The 16,165-nt window shown below is 36.9% G+C and overlaps 1 protein-coding gene across 1 annotated transcript; it reads left to right on the top strand.

The window, feature by feature from the left end:
• Window positions 1-2,285: 2,285 nt before the first annotated feature.
• Window positions 2,286-5,012, top strand: LOC132696240 (uncharacterized). Its single transcript, XM_060660962.1, has 2 exons — window positions 2,286-2,970; window positions 3,564-5,012. Exons 1-2 carry the CDS (start codon window positions 2,494-2,496, stop codon window positions 5,010-5,012), a joined length of 1,926 nt encoding a protein of 641 aa, XP_060516945.1. The 5' UTR covers window positions 2,286-2,493.
• Window positions 5,013-16,165: the final 11,153 nt, after the last annotated feature.

The following is a 16,165-nucleotide window of genomic DNA, read 5'->3' on the forward strand; positions in this document are numbered from 1 at the left end:
CGTTTCGTTTAATTTGTCGTAGTCGTCTATGTAATCATAACAAAATACACCCTTTTGCGACAATAAATTTAGTTTTGATTCGTCTTGAAGGTGAGAAAATTCCTTTTTTAATATGTAAAGTTCATTTTTGTCGACGCTGTTTACCAAATTGTCTAGAGACGCCCCCAAAAATCTAAACGAATCTATAAATCGAAACTTTAGCTTATATACGGGCTCGTAATAGGTAAAAGATATGTATTTTTCCTTGTTGACCGGAACCAAACTTAAAGACCCTTTACTGCCCAAGGCCCTAAGGATAAAATGGGCGTCGTACCCTGAGAGATTCTGGAATACTACGGGCACTATGAACAATTTTCTAAAATTTAAGTTACAAGCCTGATGGGCGAAATTTCTGAATTTCCCGGTAAAATGGTCGTGGTCGCGGACAATGACGTCTGTCGGTGAGAAAGGCTCTTCGCAAATATGACAATGTGTCGAAACTTGAGAGAAAGGATAAAATGGGCGTCGTACCCTGAGAGATTCTGGAATACTACGGGCACTATGAACAATTTTCTAAAATTTAAGTTACAAGCCTGATGGGCGAAATTTCTGAATTTCCCGGTAAAATGGTCGTGGTCGCGGACAATGACGTCTGTCGGTGAGAAAGGCTCTTCGCAAATATGACAATGTGTCGAAACTTGAGAGAAAGTAATTGACCCTTCCATGGGTACGATTATCAATAAATTTCGATTGGACAAATTTCGATAAGTCACATATTTGTCGGACGAACCAATCCATACAATCTGGGCCGCGATAGGATTCGAAAAAGGACAAAGAATCGTCATAAGAACATTTAAAATAATATGCAGCACTATGTGCCTCATGATTTTGATATTTTCGCGTTTTGTCTGAAATTACCAAATTTACATCTTTAAGCTGACTTTCGAAATCGGCGTAGATTACAAATGGCGTGGTTTGTCTGTATATATGGTTTCGAAATTCAACATAGTCGTATTTGGGAAAAGACACTTTATAATCGTTCAAACTGGCATACAACCTTTCATGATCCTTTAAGAGCGTTTCGCTATTGGAGTAATTCAAACACCTATTGCAAACATATTTTTTACCGTGATGTCTACTAAGCTGGGACGACACTAGTCGAGATAAATTTTTAATATAACAATAATGATATTTTATTTCTTCTTCTTTTACATATTGATGGTCCTCTACCGTCGTCGTCGTCGGTTCCGGATCAAAATCATTAATTTTTGGATAATACTTATTTTGAATTAATAGTAAATTGACATGTTTCAAATTTGTTAATATTAATTTCCAAATAACGAATTTTTTGCAAGGCAAATCCCGAATCGCGTTCTTGAAATTCAGATAATTTATTTAGAATTTGACTTTTAACATTTTCAACGTTTAAATCCGTTCCCAAGTCAATGACGGCATTTTTGGTAGAAATATATTTCACGTCGGTCGTCTTGGTCGTCGCTTTTTCTCATTATAAATTCCCCGCAAAACGTGGCATTTATTTTTAGCATTGGCGACGCTTGTTTAAAAAATTTTGATATATTTTTTTTAAATATGACAAGACAGTCGTTTAAAAACTGTTGTTCATATTTGTGTTTCAAATTGATTATTACACCCGTTAAAACTCTTCCCTGGAAACAACACACGATCTGCTCCCACAAAACCCTTTGTTTTATATTTGCGGGACTGTTGTTTTACAAACCCATCCCAAAATGGTGGCGATGATTCAAAATCATTTGTTTAATAGTCTTAAGATGTTTAATTGTTGTCTGTATTTTTCTTTGTAACCCCATGGATATATTTTTTTTTGGACTACGAACAATCTTGTTGCACCGAATGATGTTTCTGCGTAAACGTCCCAACCAAGCATTTTTATCTTCTTCCGTTAAATTATCGAACACGTATTTGTTCACTTGACGTAAAACCAAAATAAAATTTTAAGCGTCCTCAATAGTTCGCGTAAAATTCATTGCGACTTAATAATAATAATAATATTTGAAAAATAAGACTTACCGTCTCTCTCTCTCTCTCCCCCCGTAATTTTTTATTTTGAACAATTTCAAATTATTGAGCGGGCCAACTGCCGACTTCTTTAACGCCCCGATACACCAGACTGTAGCGGCCCTTCAAAAACTGCTCTATATTCGGCCGGAAGCTGTCCGTCACCCGGTTCGGCAGGAACACCACCGATAATTCTAACTCCAATAGAACCGCCTCCCCGAACTGGGTCTTTACTATTCTGGCAGTTTAGAGTAACCGTAAGTAAAATGCCCAGACATGCCCGCGTTTATATTAAAATATTATCATTTTGAATATTTTATACAAAACAAATTCGAGTCCGACTGATCCGACGGGATCCGACCGTCCTATCTACATCGAATTTAAGCATGCCATGCACAAAATAAGTGACGCATGACGCCTCGAGTTGCAACAATATTTTGACGTTTATGTTATTATTGACGTAATTTAGTTGTAAAAATGGAATTTACTAACAAAGATTTTTGCAATTTTCTCCTACAAAATAAAACAGACTTTAGCGATTATAATTACCTTTATGAAATAGTGCTAGATAATATCAACAAGGCTTTATCGAGTGGTGCTAAATTGGAGTTAAAAGAGGCTTTACGAAAGTTTTGTTTTAAATTGAAGGAAAGATATATTAAAAGCAGTTACAATAATAATCGCTTTTTTTCAAAAAATTCCAACTGGTTGAAAAAAAATTTCGATATCCCAGAAATTGTAAGAGAAGAAATGTTAAATTCGCTTAATGAACCTGATATTGAAGAAAAGGAAATCCAATTAGAAAAGAGAAAATCGTTCTCTGATTTGCAGGACTTAAGTGCAAGACATAAAAGGAGGAAAACGAAAGACATTAGAGATCAATATTCATCCTACGGGTTACTTTTTGCAGCCAAAACAAACCTACGTTCTGAAGGATATACGGATTTTGCAAAGGTAACTATAACCAACGATAATAATATTATTATATAGGGTTATTTACGGTGAGTGTCCTATGAAAATTTCTGGAAAGGAATAGGCGAAATTTTTTTTTTCAGATTTTCCTTAATTTTTTTTATTTTTTTACAAGTTTTTGTTTTTGATTACAAACGATAGCTCATAAAAAGTTAAGATAGCAAAGTGCAAGCGGTTTTGCGCTAAGTCGAACCGTTCAGCTTTTACAGACCCTCATAAATATCAAAAAGGCCTATTAAAAATACAGGCCTAATTTTCCATCTTATTTCCTTTAATTATTTGATATTTTAAAAATTGTTACTTTCCTATATACAGGGCGTTTTTAAATAGGACACCTTAATATTTTATTACATACCTATTTGGATCTTAGGGCCCAAAAATAAGCACTTTACTATAGCAAAATGCTATCGTTAAATATTAAAAATATTTTAGAGAAATGTTTAAATGTATCTGCAAACTATAATAAGCACGTCTTTTTAATAAAATTGTAATAATTCCTTTTCTTAGTCAAAAATAATAATAATGCCAACTGTCAAACTCTTAGGTCCCTACAAAGGTGTATTTCTTATTTATAGGTCATAGAATATCTCATGGAAAACCCAAGCCAAGCCAAAGAAGTAAGAGAATTTTGCCAGACTAGCAGGCACAGTGTTAAAAATATTTCGGGAGAAAAAGCGATGAGCATCTTTGTTAATTCAAAGATGTCAAAACACCAATACAATACTCTACGACAATCCTTAATCCTCGAAAATATGAACCATTTTCCTTCATACTATGCCATACAACAGACTAAATTAGAATCTTATCCACCCAAAGAATATATCACTATAACAGAGGTATCAGCATCTGTTAAACTTCAGGCTCTTTTAGACCATACCCTTTTAAGGATATTGAAAACTGTGGAATGTGTTACGTCTAGCAATGATATTATTTTAGTTAGTAAATGGGGTTTTGATGGCGCATCCGGGCAAAGTACTTATAAGCAAAAGCTAACTTCAGGTGAAGATTCGAGCATTTTTATTTCCAGTTTGGTACCCATAAAACTGTACAATGTAAAAAACGACACTATTATTTGGGAAAATAAAAGACCATCTTCGACTCGTTATTGCCGTCCACTAAGATTTACATTTGTTCATGAAACCCCAGAGGTAATAAGAAAAGAAAAAAAATTAATTGACAAAGAAATTGAGAATCTTCAAGCCACCCAAACAAAATTCGGGCTAATAGGGCACAAATTACTTTTTACTATGATAGATGGTAAAATATGTAATACCCTTACAAATACATCTTCTATGTGTTGTTATATTTGTGGAGCTAAACCAAAAGAGACTAATATCTTAAACAAAATTTATCAAAAACAACCGGACGAAACATGTTATTCTTTTGGTATTTCGAGCTTGCATGCTTGGATTAGATGCATGGAATGGATGTTGCATATTTCGTACAATTCAGATTTTAAGAGATGGTCGTGTACTACTACAGAGCATAAAAATTTAAAAGCTACAAGGAAGGCCAGAATACAGGAAGACTTAAGAAATGAATTAGGTATTTTAGTTGATGTGGTAAAACAAGGGGTTGGTACCACGAATGATGGAAACGCGGCAAGAAAGTTTTTTTCCGACTGTTCCACAACTTCTAAAATAATAGGCATCGATTTTACATTGCTTGAAAGGATTAAAATAATCCTGCAAACCCTTTCATGTACCGAAGAAATATGCCCTTTAAAATTTGATCTCTATACAGCCCAGACAGCTAAGTTATATGTTTCTCTTTACGACTGGTATTACATGCCCCCTTCAGTCCATAAAATACTAGTTCACGGAGCAGATATTATAAGAAATTTTGTGGTACCAATTGGAAAGCTCTCAGAAGAAGCCTCCGAAGCTAGACATAAAGAATTCAGAAACGTCAGGGAGTTTCATGCAAGAAAGACCAATAGGAGGGTTACAAATGAAGATATATTACACAATTTATTACTTTGGTCTGATCCATATATATCACATTTATCTAACAATGGCTACTAAAGAAAATCGTGCTTGCCGCTAGAGGTCAAAAGCCTCAAATAAAATAGTGTTTCATATTGGCATATGTTAAATGAATTATTAAAGTAATATTATATTTAGTTAGTTACTTATTTTCCGTTAATTTTTATTAACTTTTAAATATTTATTAAAATTCTAGTTAGTTTAAAATTTTTTAAATATATTTAACTTACCTTATTTTCAAATATAATTTTTGGATTTTGCCATAGCGAATTTATCATCCCGTATAAACATTTATATATATTTGTGAAAATTAAATAAATTTATGAATAAAAATGTTCAAAATAATCAGAAATATTTTTTTAAGCGAACGGTTGACTCATGTCCGGAAAATCGTATCTTTCGTTCCACTGTGCGGCGGTCCCACGCGCCTGAGTCTTCGCACACAATCGCAATGCAATTTACATTCACATTTCGCCGCGACCAACGGCCGAATTTCGAAGCGCAAAACGCGGCGTGATTTTGTTCGCGTGTCCCCCATACGACCCGGGTCACACCGGTGTCCGGGGCAATGAGGCAGCGGACGCCTTAGCCAGGGAGGGCTCCTCGCATAGGCATACAGGGCCAGAGCCCCGCTTGGGGATCGCCCCGTGTGTGAGGCGGGGAGCTCTCGAAGCCTGGGCGAGAGACCGGGCCGCGGGGGGCTGGAGAGTTGCTCCGGGAATGAGGCAGGCGAGGCTTATGATGGATGGGCCCGCCCTTCCTCGGACCAGGGAGCTGCTTAGACTGACCAGAAGGGAGTGTACAGCACTAACAGGGGCCTACACAGGACATTGCAGGCTTAGGAGGCATCTCTGCTTGCTAGGCATTGGAGACGACGCGGAGTGTAGGTGGTGCATGGAAGGCGAGGAGACCCCGTATCATCTGCTCACCGAGTGCCCTGCCTTGACATGGGCAAGATTGGGAGTCTTCGGAACGGCCCTGATCGATCCGGACTCAGTGCACGGTATTGGGCTAAAGGAGTTGCTGACCTTCTACAGGAGGGGCGGCATTCTGGACGCCCTCTAGAGCGGCCTGGGGGCACAACGGGCCCATCTGGTGGCCTAAGTGCTTGGACGCCCGCGAGGGCGCCCCCCTTTAATACCAATACCAATACCAATACCCCCATAGACCCACGGACGACGGTGAGTTTAAGTTAGGTCGGCGGGGGCCCCTCCGACGGTTTGGTTAGGTTGGCACCACGGACGACGGTTTGGTTGGCACCACGGACGACGGTTTGGTTGGCCCGCGGGCGAACGGCCAATGGGCGAACGGCCCGTGGGCGAACGGCAAAAAGGTTTAATAAAAAGTACTTAATAAAAAACTATTTTTCGAAGATAGGACGTCCCAAAATTGTGTTATCCGATAACGGAACGCAATTTACAAGAAATGGATTTCAACTTTAAAAGAGGAAAATGTTAAAATATGTCATACGTCAGTTTACTACCCATCGGGAGATAGGACGTTTGTTAAGATCGTGGGCTACTATTTTGCCCTTGGTGCAAAAATGGCTAAACCGGGCGATCCATTCAGAATACCTACACTTTGGTAATAAAACAATTGAACCAGTCTTGAAGGCAGCAGAGTTCCTTGAATCAGACTTGCCACCAAGGGATCTGATTATCCAATTAGCTTATAAAAACCTATTAACCAAGGCGGAGAAACGACAACATCACCTTCCGTCAAGAAAGGTTTGTGACAAGGTGTTAGTAAGAACTCACAATTTGTCGTCTGGAGAAAATCAAGAAATTAAAAAGTTCTTCCTCTTCAGAATTTATACAATTTGAAACATTATAAGGGTGCTACTTAGCAGCCAGCTCGCTAAGATTAGTTTTAAACCAAACCACATGTTTAATTTAAAAGGGGGGTGAAGTAGCATACCGTATGCGAATGGCTATTTATTTTGTTGCCATTTAAGTTTAAGTTAAGCGAGGGGAAGTGCTGAGACGATGGCGAAGTTAAGGTGGGTAATAGGAGGGCAAGAAGAGCGGTTGCGTTGCAGTGTTGACGACGTCCGATCACCTTACGTTCGAATATTTCTAGGTGTTGGGAACATCGTTGCCGGACAACCGTTGGGTGGCGATGGCCTACTACCGCCTGAAAGATCCTTCAAGGGAACGTCCTCCGCTCCCACGTAAGTCCGTTCCACTCGGAATGGTTAATACCACAGACTTGTCATACTGTTGCTCGTCAGTTTAACAATCGCCTCCCATTTACTTAGAATAGTATTTGTTTATTTATTTTATTAATAAATATCTTCAATCAAGCGAGCAAGAACCTCACTTCCTTCGTTATAATCATAACCAAACATTACAAGTAGTAGTATATTGTGGTTGTTTGTTAAATAACTATATTATTTGGTTTAGTTGGCGAAGGAAACTTTGTGAATAGTGTGTACATTTCTACAATATATAGCTGTAGTGGTAGTATTATTTGGTTTGATAAAAAATGGAGGTGTCGAAGCAGTCAAAAATATGGACAGTGGTCAAATTTATAGATGATAACTCTGTAGCTGCAGTTCCAACTGGTTGGATAGACAACAATAAATGTTTGTGGCCAACATTCTCCACTGAGAAATTGACTAATGCAATTAACAACCAGATGATTGATGCATGTTGGCCATCCCATAAAGTGAAAGTATTTGGCAATGCAACTTATGGTAATTGTATTTTGTAATATAACAGTGTCTCACTAAATATATAATTCTATATACCGTAAACCGGGGTTACTTTAGACTGACGGGGTAACTTTATAAAAACCTGTTTTTTATTTTTGAACCGTTCTGGCGGGATTACTTTTACAACTAGCGCCATCCTGGTGGTGTCGGGGTTTCAAGAATCGCTTATCCGAGTGCGCTGACATCGCCAATCGATTGAAACAGAAAATTATTTTTCGCAACACTGATTAATGTGTTACCAGTGATATTAGCTGTTTTCAGTTTGTCGTCGTAACCTCTTCTGGTGCCACCAACTGAGCAACCTGTTGAATTCCGGTGAGTTATTTTCTGATTACACAATTATTTAAGATGATTTTGTCTTTTTTTTATTTCTGTGACTCAATTGTACGATTTACTATGAATTAAAACACAAAACAACACAAGTTCAAGGGGTAACTTTAATACATGGGGAATTCTGAACATGGCCATGGAGTTACTTTAGAACATCATGTTTTTTGTATTATTTTTCGCAGTTTAATGACTTGAAATGACACGAAAATACATTCGTAAGCTTGGGGCACGTGCCAACCGCAACTACAGTGTTGAAACTTTGCATGAAGCTGTCGATAAATGTCTCAAACGTCAGATAACAATCAGATCTGCTGCTGAAAAGTAAATTTAACCTCCTATGTTGACATGGAAAAGTGTTTCTTGATGAATGCATGTGATTTATACAGGTATCTTTTTGTTTGTTGTAGATACGGTATTCCAATTGCGACTATAGCTTTGTATATGAAGGCAAAAAAAGCAACCACGGTAGAAGACTCAGTCTTATTCAGCCTTAAGTCGGCAGGTCGTTCAACTGTGTTCTCCCGCGAGGAAGAGGAGGTTCCAAGCCACATCCTGGCAGTAGCAACCTATGGCTTTCCTGTTTGCCTGAATGATCTCAAAGTCATTGTCAAGTCATACCTGGAGAAGTGTGGCCGGAATGTTTCTGTTTTTAAAGGTAACCTACCTGGAAGTGACTGGGTCAAACTTTTCATGGAAAGGCATCCTGAAATCTCTCAAAGAGCGGCAAAAAATATATCATTGAGCCGTGCCTCTGTGGATAAAACTGTGATTATAGACTATTTCAAACATTTTGAAAAAAAGGTTGAATATTTACAACTATGATAAGACAAATTTCGTGAATGACCCAGGATGCCCAAATGTACTTGTGAAAAGAGGTACCAAGTACCCTGAACTTATAAGAAATGCAACAAAAGCCTGCACAATAGTAATGATGTGTGGGAATGCTATGCTATGTCATCTACCGAGCAGAGAACGTCTATAACACTTGGACTGAGGGAGGGCCACCAGGTTGCAGGTACCATCGTTCTAAAAGTGGGTGGATCGATACCTACATATTTGGTGATTGGTTTTAAAACCACTCTTTAACATTCGTTAGAAGACAACAGGAAAAAAAGGTTCTCTTAGGAGACAATTTATCTTCTCATTTCAATTTTGATGTCATAAAAAAATGTGAAGAAAATGACATTGTCTTCGTGGCTCTTGCTCCCAATGCAACCCACCTTCTGCAACCACTACATGTGGCATTTTTTAGGCCCTAAAGGTTGAATGGCGGAAAACGTTGGACGCGTGGAAAGTAACTCCTCAAGGGAGAAGGTGCGGGACAGTGCCGAAGGATATGTTCCCCAAATTACTTAGAACCACCTTAGAAATCCTGGAACCTCGGAGCGACACCAACTTGCAAGCAGGCTTCCGAAAATGTGAAATTTTCCCATTGGACCCGAATAAAGTTCTCGAAAGGTTAAGTGACTCTATCTGTGAAAAGGCCGACTTCAAGAACAAGATTCATGAAAGCTTTCCACCTGAAAAATATTCGAACTGAGTATGTTGCAAAAAAGCCACGCAAAAAAAGCTGATTATCGAAGCTGGGAAGGGCATTACAGCGGATGATCTTAAGGATCCCAAAGACGTTCCAGCTGTTCCCGCAACGAAAAAGAAGGGGAAAGGCCAAAATGTGAAACCCAAGGGCAAAAAAAGAGCCAGGCGTGCCTCTTATGAATCCGAGTGCTCCGCGGCTGGTAGTCTGAACAGTGATGACTTGCCATATGCTGAAAGCGATGAAAGCCCTCTCAATTTCGAATCAGATATGTCAGATGAAGAAGCTCTACTCCCCATAGACAGCCGTCTTGCTCCTTCAACAAGTCACCAGATCTTTCCAGAACCCTTGATTGAAGGGGACTATGTAGCTGTAGTTTACGGTGGACGGAAATACCCGGGGAAAGTTGTACAAGAGGAGGATGGAGAGTTTGAAGTAACATGCATGAAAAAATCTGGAAAGTGGTGGACGTGGCCACAAGAAGAGGATAAGCTGTGGTTTAATCCTAGCCGCATCTGTTGCAGGATTCGAATCCCGAGGATCATACCTGGAGAGAAAGCACTGTTTTCAGTTGACTTGAAGCCATAAATCAAAGACTGCTGTGAGTGCACCTTGGATAATGTTCACGATATGAGAAACATTACAAGCGCCTCATTTATTTTAAAAAGTTTGTGATTTCTGTGCCTTATTCTTAATTTTTTTTCGAGCGTTGGTAATTTTTTAATTTTATTCTTTTCAACTTCTAGTTCAAGTTTTATTTCCTTATCCAGTGGTAATATTTTTGATTGTCGAAATTAAGAAAAACATTGCGGTTTTACATTTAAAAAACACGCTAGATGTGATTTCAAGCTTTTTTCAACTGATGTTTTATAATAAAAGAAGTTTTCTATGAATTTCTCTGTTTTCAATTTGAATCAAACATTATTCCTGTCAGAGTAGCATGCTTAGAGTGGTAGGAACCACTTTTCATGTAAATCCAGCTTTTCAAACAAAAAAATATGGAAAAATTGATTTTTGTTATTAAAAAAAAACTCAGGCTATCTTTTGGATGAGGTTACTTTATTACAAACCACCGAAACAGAAGTTTTAGATGGAGAAAACACGTTGTTACAAAGTAACCCCGGGTGGTGGGGTAACATTAATACAAAAAACAAATGACCCCCTTCCCTCCCTATTCAATATATCGAAGAATTCCCAACAGTAATTTAAAGCTGAGATGTTAAGCTATCGTTTTGATCAAGAATTGTTGAAATATCTTAGAAAATGAGGGTGCTACAATTCAAAATATGCGAATCCTGTATCAAAGTAACCCCGGTTTACGCTAATATAAAACAGAATATCCTTTAAACTACTTTACCTTTTTCACAATAAATACTTTCTCCTGCACCATTACAAAGATTGAAATAAAAATTAAACTTTTTAGATTCGTATGAAATTGCACGCCAGAAAGCAGGGAGGGCAGAATACACAAGTGATCTTAATACCGATACCTAAATATCAATTCAAAACTTGAAAACGTTTAGTTTAGGTAATAATCAAAAGCCAGCAAAACATATTTTGACAACGGCAACACAAAAATTCGTAACAGTAATATTTTTATTTGTGATTTTTATACGCGATTAAACACGTTTTATAATTAAGCTCAATGCGTTGTTCAATAGAAGAAAAAGTAACCATAATTAAGGGGAATTGTGCAGGAAATAGTCTTATTGTCGTCTTGAAATGTTTTCTGTTTATTTTCTTTCTAAAACTATACCATCGATTTCAACAATTAGAGGCGTTATTATCGTAGTAATACATCTTCTTCGGGAGCTTGAATGATGCTGATGAAAAAAAAATTGATTCAATGGAGGCTTGTAAAAACCGACTTTCCCTTTTTTTTAGCACAGACGGACAATGAAATTATCTTCAAAATGGAACAAAGTTGGAGAATAAACGGTGCATATTTCAGCGACATCAATTCGCACTATGTTTTGTATGTTTTATTGGTCAAGTAAAAAAAGCTTTCTGTTAGCATATGTCTGACCTGCTAACGCAAAACACAAATCTTGAAATACTGTTTGGACCTTGGATAAGAGTTTCTTGTGCATCCACATCTTGCTCCCAGTGACACATCTGTGCCTTCCTATGATGTTGCTGATTTAATGGAGGCTTGTGAAAACCGACTTCTAGTTTTTTAGCAGGCAATGAAATTAACTTAAATGGCGCGAAGTTAAGAGATAAACGGTGCACAGTTGAGCTACATCGGTTCATACTATGTATAGTAAATAAAACCTCCAATTTCATACAAATTATATGAAGAATATGCTGATGACTAGCTTCAGCTTCAGTATTCCTAGCATCTGCGACGCGACGTTCGCATAAAAACCTTATAAACATGTGAACAATGTACTTTGTAGAGAATTCTCCTTGTAACGGCTTAATCTAAAGCTCGTAGTTGTTTATAAAACAATAAAAAGTTTTTTAAAAACGAGACCCGTCGTTTGAAAACCTTAACTTTCACCTTATATATTGTTTTTTCTCTTTAAAAATTGTTTGTTTTACTAGTCAAGTAAAAAAAGCAATTTCTGTTACAGTCTAAGATGTACTGTAAAAAATCTGTCCTGATCGCTATACCAGATGAAACATACTTTTTTAATAATAAAATTTATTAACAAATAAGTCACCGACTGATTGCCAATCCATATCCTGTTTATATTATTTTTAATAAAAAATTATTTAATTAATTTTTTTTATTTCTCATCTGTTATTCTTACCCCAAATAAATTTAGTAAAAAACTATAGTAAATAACATGTAGAATGAAGCCCCACCTGATTGCCAGCATTTCTCCAGTGAATAGTACGTGGCAATCAGGTGTAACACAGGTAAATTAATTTAATGACTTACCCTCATTCTTATACCCAAAAAACTGCATATGCAATTGTAATTTTATTTATTGCGAATACAATGCTATATGATTGCCAGTTAAAATCCTGTCAAAAATAATGACTGCCACGAATCAAAGTTCCATTAATTCTATTTGAAAATAGGGAGCAACAGTGAGCGCTATATATTTTATAATGTAAGGCAGAGAAGGATGCATTATAGCAGCTGCGCAGTAACCTCTGTCAGAAAAGAGAAAGGTGAGTGTTTACTTCTCTGTGTAATAGAAAAAGATAAGTATATTCTCCCACTTTGAGTTGGTTAGAGCATGCTGGAGAGACCACGTTTTTAATATATTTGTTTTATGTGTATAAACATCCTTTTCTGCTTCTAATACTTACTAGTGTATGACATTGATAATTTACATAAAAAAATGAAGAAGTGTTTTTTGTGTAGTGAAGACTCGAAAACTATTGACTTTGATCAAAAATTTTTTAGAAACTGTTATCTAAAAATATTATTCCGTAAAAAAAGTGGGTTCAAGTATGGTGAGGTTATTTTAACCAAAGACTCATGGCGTAATTTACGATATCATAGATTATGTTATCAAAAAGTGACGGTATTAAAAAAAAATACCATGATCAATTCGCTGAATTTGTCGCAAATTATGGAGTAAGTTAAAAAATTTTATCTGTGTATGTTAAGTAGACGAGGTAAATAATTTTATAGGTTAAACACAGACATTAGATTAAAAGTATTGTAAACATTTTTTTTCGATTAACAATAAATGTTGTTATTAACAAAACATATATTGTTGAAGAGAATGATTTTTTTTTTGTTAAAGAAATAGTTAACATGAATTTCTCAAAATTATTTTGTAAATTAATTTTTTTTTATTTCTAATGATAGTAAGTTTTGGAGTGCATTTTAATAGTAATTTCATACTTTAATCTGATCCTGGCGTTTAATTATGCATAGCATTTATTGTCATAAAAATGTAATATCTCAAAATTAAAAACTCAATTCAGAAATATTTTATTAATCACTTATAGTTATTGTGCGACTTATTGAAAGTTTACTGTTATTATTATTTTCAGAAAGAAGAACGAGAACATTCTTTAAATTTTAATGCGCGTAATGAAAATTCTTCATCAGAAGATTTGGTAAGCATATTGACATTGCTTTTATGTACAATAATGTTGTATATTACTTCATTAATTATTTTATGGAATCAAATATTTAGATGACTCCAAGTACATCTACAGCTCATGATCATGGTAGTCATTTGGAAGCTACTGAAAATTTCAGTACAGAAGAGACTGAGCAAAACAGTGCTAACACGCAAGATAAAGCTGTTACAGATTTAATCGAGGTACTGATGCATTTTTAATTATTGATTTATTTACAGTTCATTGATGTTTTATATAAAGCAAATTCCATTAATTTCATTTTTTTCCTACGTTTTCTGTTGCTTTTTCACTTCATATTTATGTCATATCTCGTTTTATTATTTGTTTCAGACGCCATTACTGTCATCTCCCGTGAATGATTCCATTGTAGAAGAGCCAGCTTCTTTACTTGCGACTCCTCGCCCTACAACAGCTTTTGAATCTTTTAACATCTGATAACATCGATTCATCGCAATCTACGCAGTCATCTTCAGCACGTTCTCAATCGACATCAACTATCAATAAAAATACAGTATGTCTGTTTTGCGGATACAAGCAGAAAAGAAGTGGCAAGATTGTTAAATGTTATATTTCCTGAAAGTTTGGAACAACGTGCAGCTGTGAAATTTTGTTTTCTGCTTGGTAAAAGTGCTGCTGAAACTGTTTCAATGTTAAAAACAGCTTATAAAGACGATGCGATGGGAAAAATTCAAGTGTACCAGTGGTTTGTTCGCTTCAAAAATGGCGACGAGTCAATTGATGACCGACCTTGTTCTGGACGTCCATCAACTGCTCGAATCGAAGAAAATATTGAAAAGATTCGAGAGTTTGTGCTCACAGACCGTCGACAGACAATTGAACAATTATCAAAGATTAGTGGGTTGTCTTGGGAGCACGGTTCGGCGAATTTTAACCGAAGATTTGGGAATGAAAAGAGGTGCTGCCAAGTTTGTTCCTCGTGTTCTGACTGACATGCAAAAAGCTTGAAACAGCTTGAAACGGATCCAGTTTTTCTTTCAAAGATCATTACTGGTGACGAGTCATGGTGCTATGGTTACGATCCAGAAACGAAGCAACAGTCCAGCCAATAGAAGACGTCACTGTCTCCCCGTCCAAAAAAATGTCGTCAGGTCAAATCAAACATCAAAACGATGCTGATTTGCTTTTTCGACATTAACGGCGTTCCACCAGGTGAAACCGTTAATCAAGCTTTCTATCTAGAAGTTTTAAGAAGATTGCGCAACAGTATTCGACAAAAAAGACCCGATTTGTGGCGGACAGGGGACTAGTTCTTTCACCACGATAATGCGCCTGCGCACACAGACATTTCTGTTAAGCAGTTTTTGGCTAAAAATGGCATGGTTCCTCTGCCTCATGCACCTTACTCGCCTGATCTCGCTCCGTGTGATTTCTTATTTCCAAGTATGAAAAGGGACCTGAAAGGACAGCGATTTGACAACATTGAAGAGGTCAAGAAAAAAACGAGGGATGAGCTGTCGGCTATGGCCAAACATGAATATAAAAAATGTTTCGAACAGTGGAAGCATCGCTGAGACAAATGTATTAGTTGTAATGGAGAGTATTTTGAAGGGGATAAGTTCGTTCTGTGATTTTCAAAACAATATATAGTTTATAAAAAATGATTCCGGTTTTTCTTGGATACCCACTCGTATATATGGACGGGCAAAACACTTTTTGTAATCTTGTTTTACCTTATAGCCTCAAATATCCCGTTATAAAAGCTTCGCCGAAAAGAAATCGACGTCTAACCACGACTTCAAAAAAACCGTCACCACCACCACCACCACCGCCACCGCCAAATGACAGAACCGACCCCCGGAGGTGTAACAAGACAAAATGGTGAGCCACTTCTACCTCTCCTACCTCTCGACTAAAAGGAGAAAAGTCAATCTCCTATGTTTATTTCAATAGCAACAAAAAAATAGTAAAAAATCAATCATAATCAGAGTATTTTTTATAGTCATAAATAACCAACTGCACAACCTAATTGTAAGTAAGAAAAAAAAGAAAAAAAAGAAAGCTAAATTAAAAGCGGGAATTCAACTCAATTGTGAATGTGAATGAAACTTATTTTGGAGTGCACCGAACAGTTACGATTCCAGTAATCATACGGAACCATTTTGATTTTTTTCATTCGCGCTCTGAGCATTCGAAAAATAAAATATCTGGTATTGCTCTTTCTATTTGGTTATTTTGGTTCAGTATATGCGTTTTAAATAGTTAGCCGCCGTTTATTGTATGTATTGCACACCGATATCTGAATGTTCCTTGGTTGCCTACTTGGACAAGCATATCCTGCTTCTTTCCCAACATTATATATTATTAGATATTGGCTAGTAGTAGTACGACTACTTCTGGGGATACCCTCTAGATGCTACCCTACACAGTTCAGGCAACGGCACCCTGCACTCGTAGCCGCAGCAGTCTTCTGCAGGATTCGACGAATTTTACAAGCGCTTGAGGCAGGAGCGCCTACAGATCCCTCGTTGTTGCGATTTTAACTGTTTGACGATTTCTTGATAAAGCTTTGATCGAAAGACTAAAATTTCTTCTGTACACATC

Source organism: Cylas formicarius, unplaced genomic scaffold, assembly GCF_029955315.1.
Source record: "Cylas formicarius isolate icCylForm1 unplaced genomic scaffold, icCylForm1.1 PGA_scaffold_1__22_contigs__length_36826433, whole genome shotgun sequence".
Taxonomy (NCBI): Eukaryota; Metazoa; Arthropoda; class Insecta; order Coleoptera; family Brentidae; genus Cylas; species Cylas formicarius.

Coding starts and splice junctions, on each gene's coding strand:
- LOC132696240 (XM_060660962.1), top strand. CDS start 2,494: ATGGAATTTACTAACAAAGATTTTTGCAATTTTCTCCTACAAAATAAA. Junction 2,971..3,563: donor GATATACGGATTTTGCAAAG/GTAACTATAACC, acceptor TCTTATTTATAG/GTCATAGAATATCTCATGGA.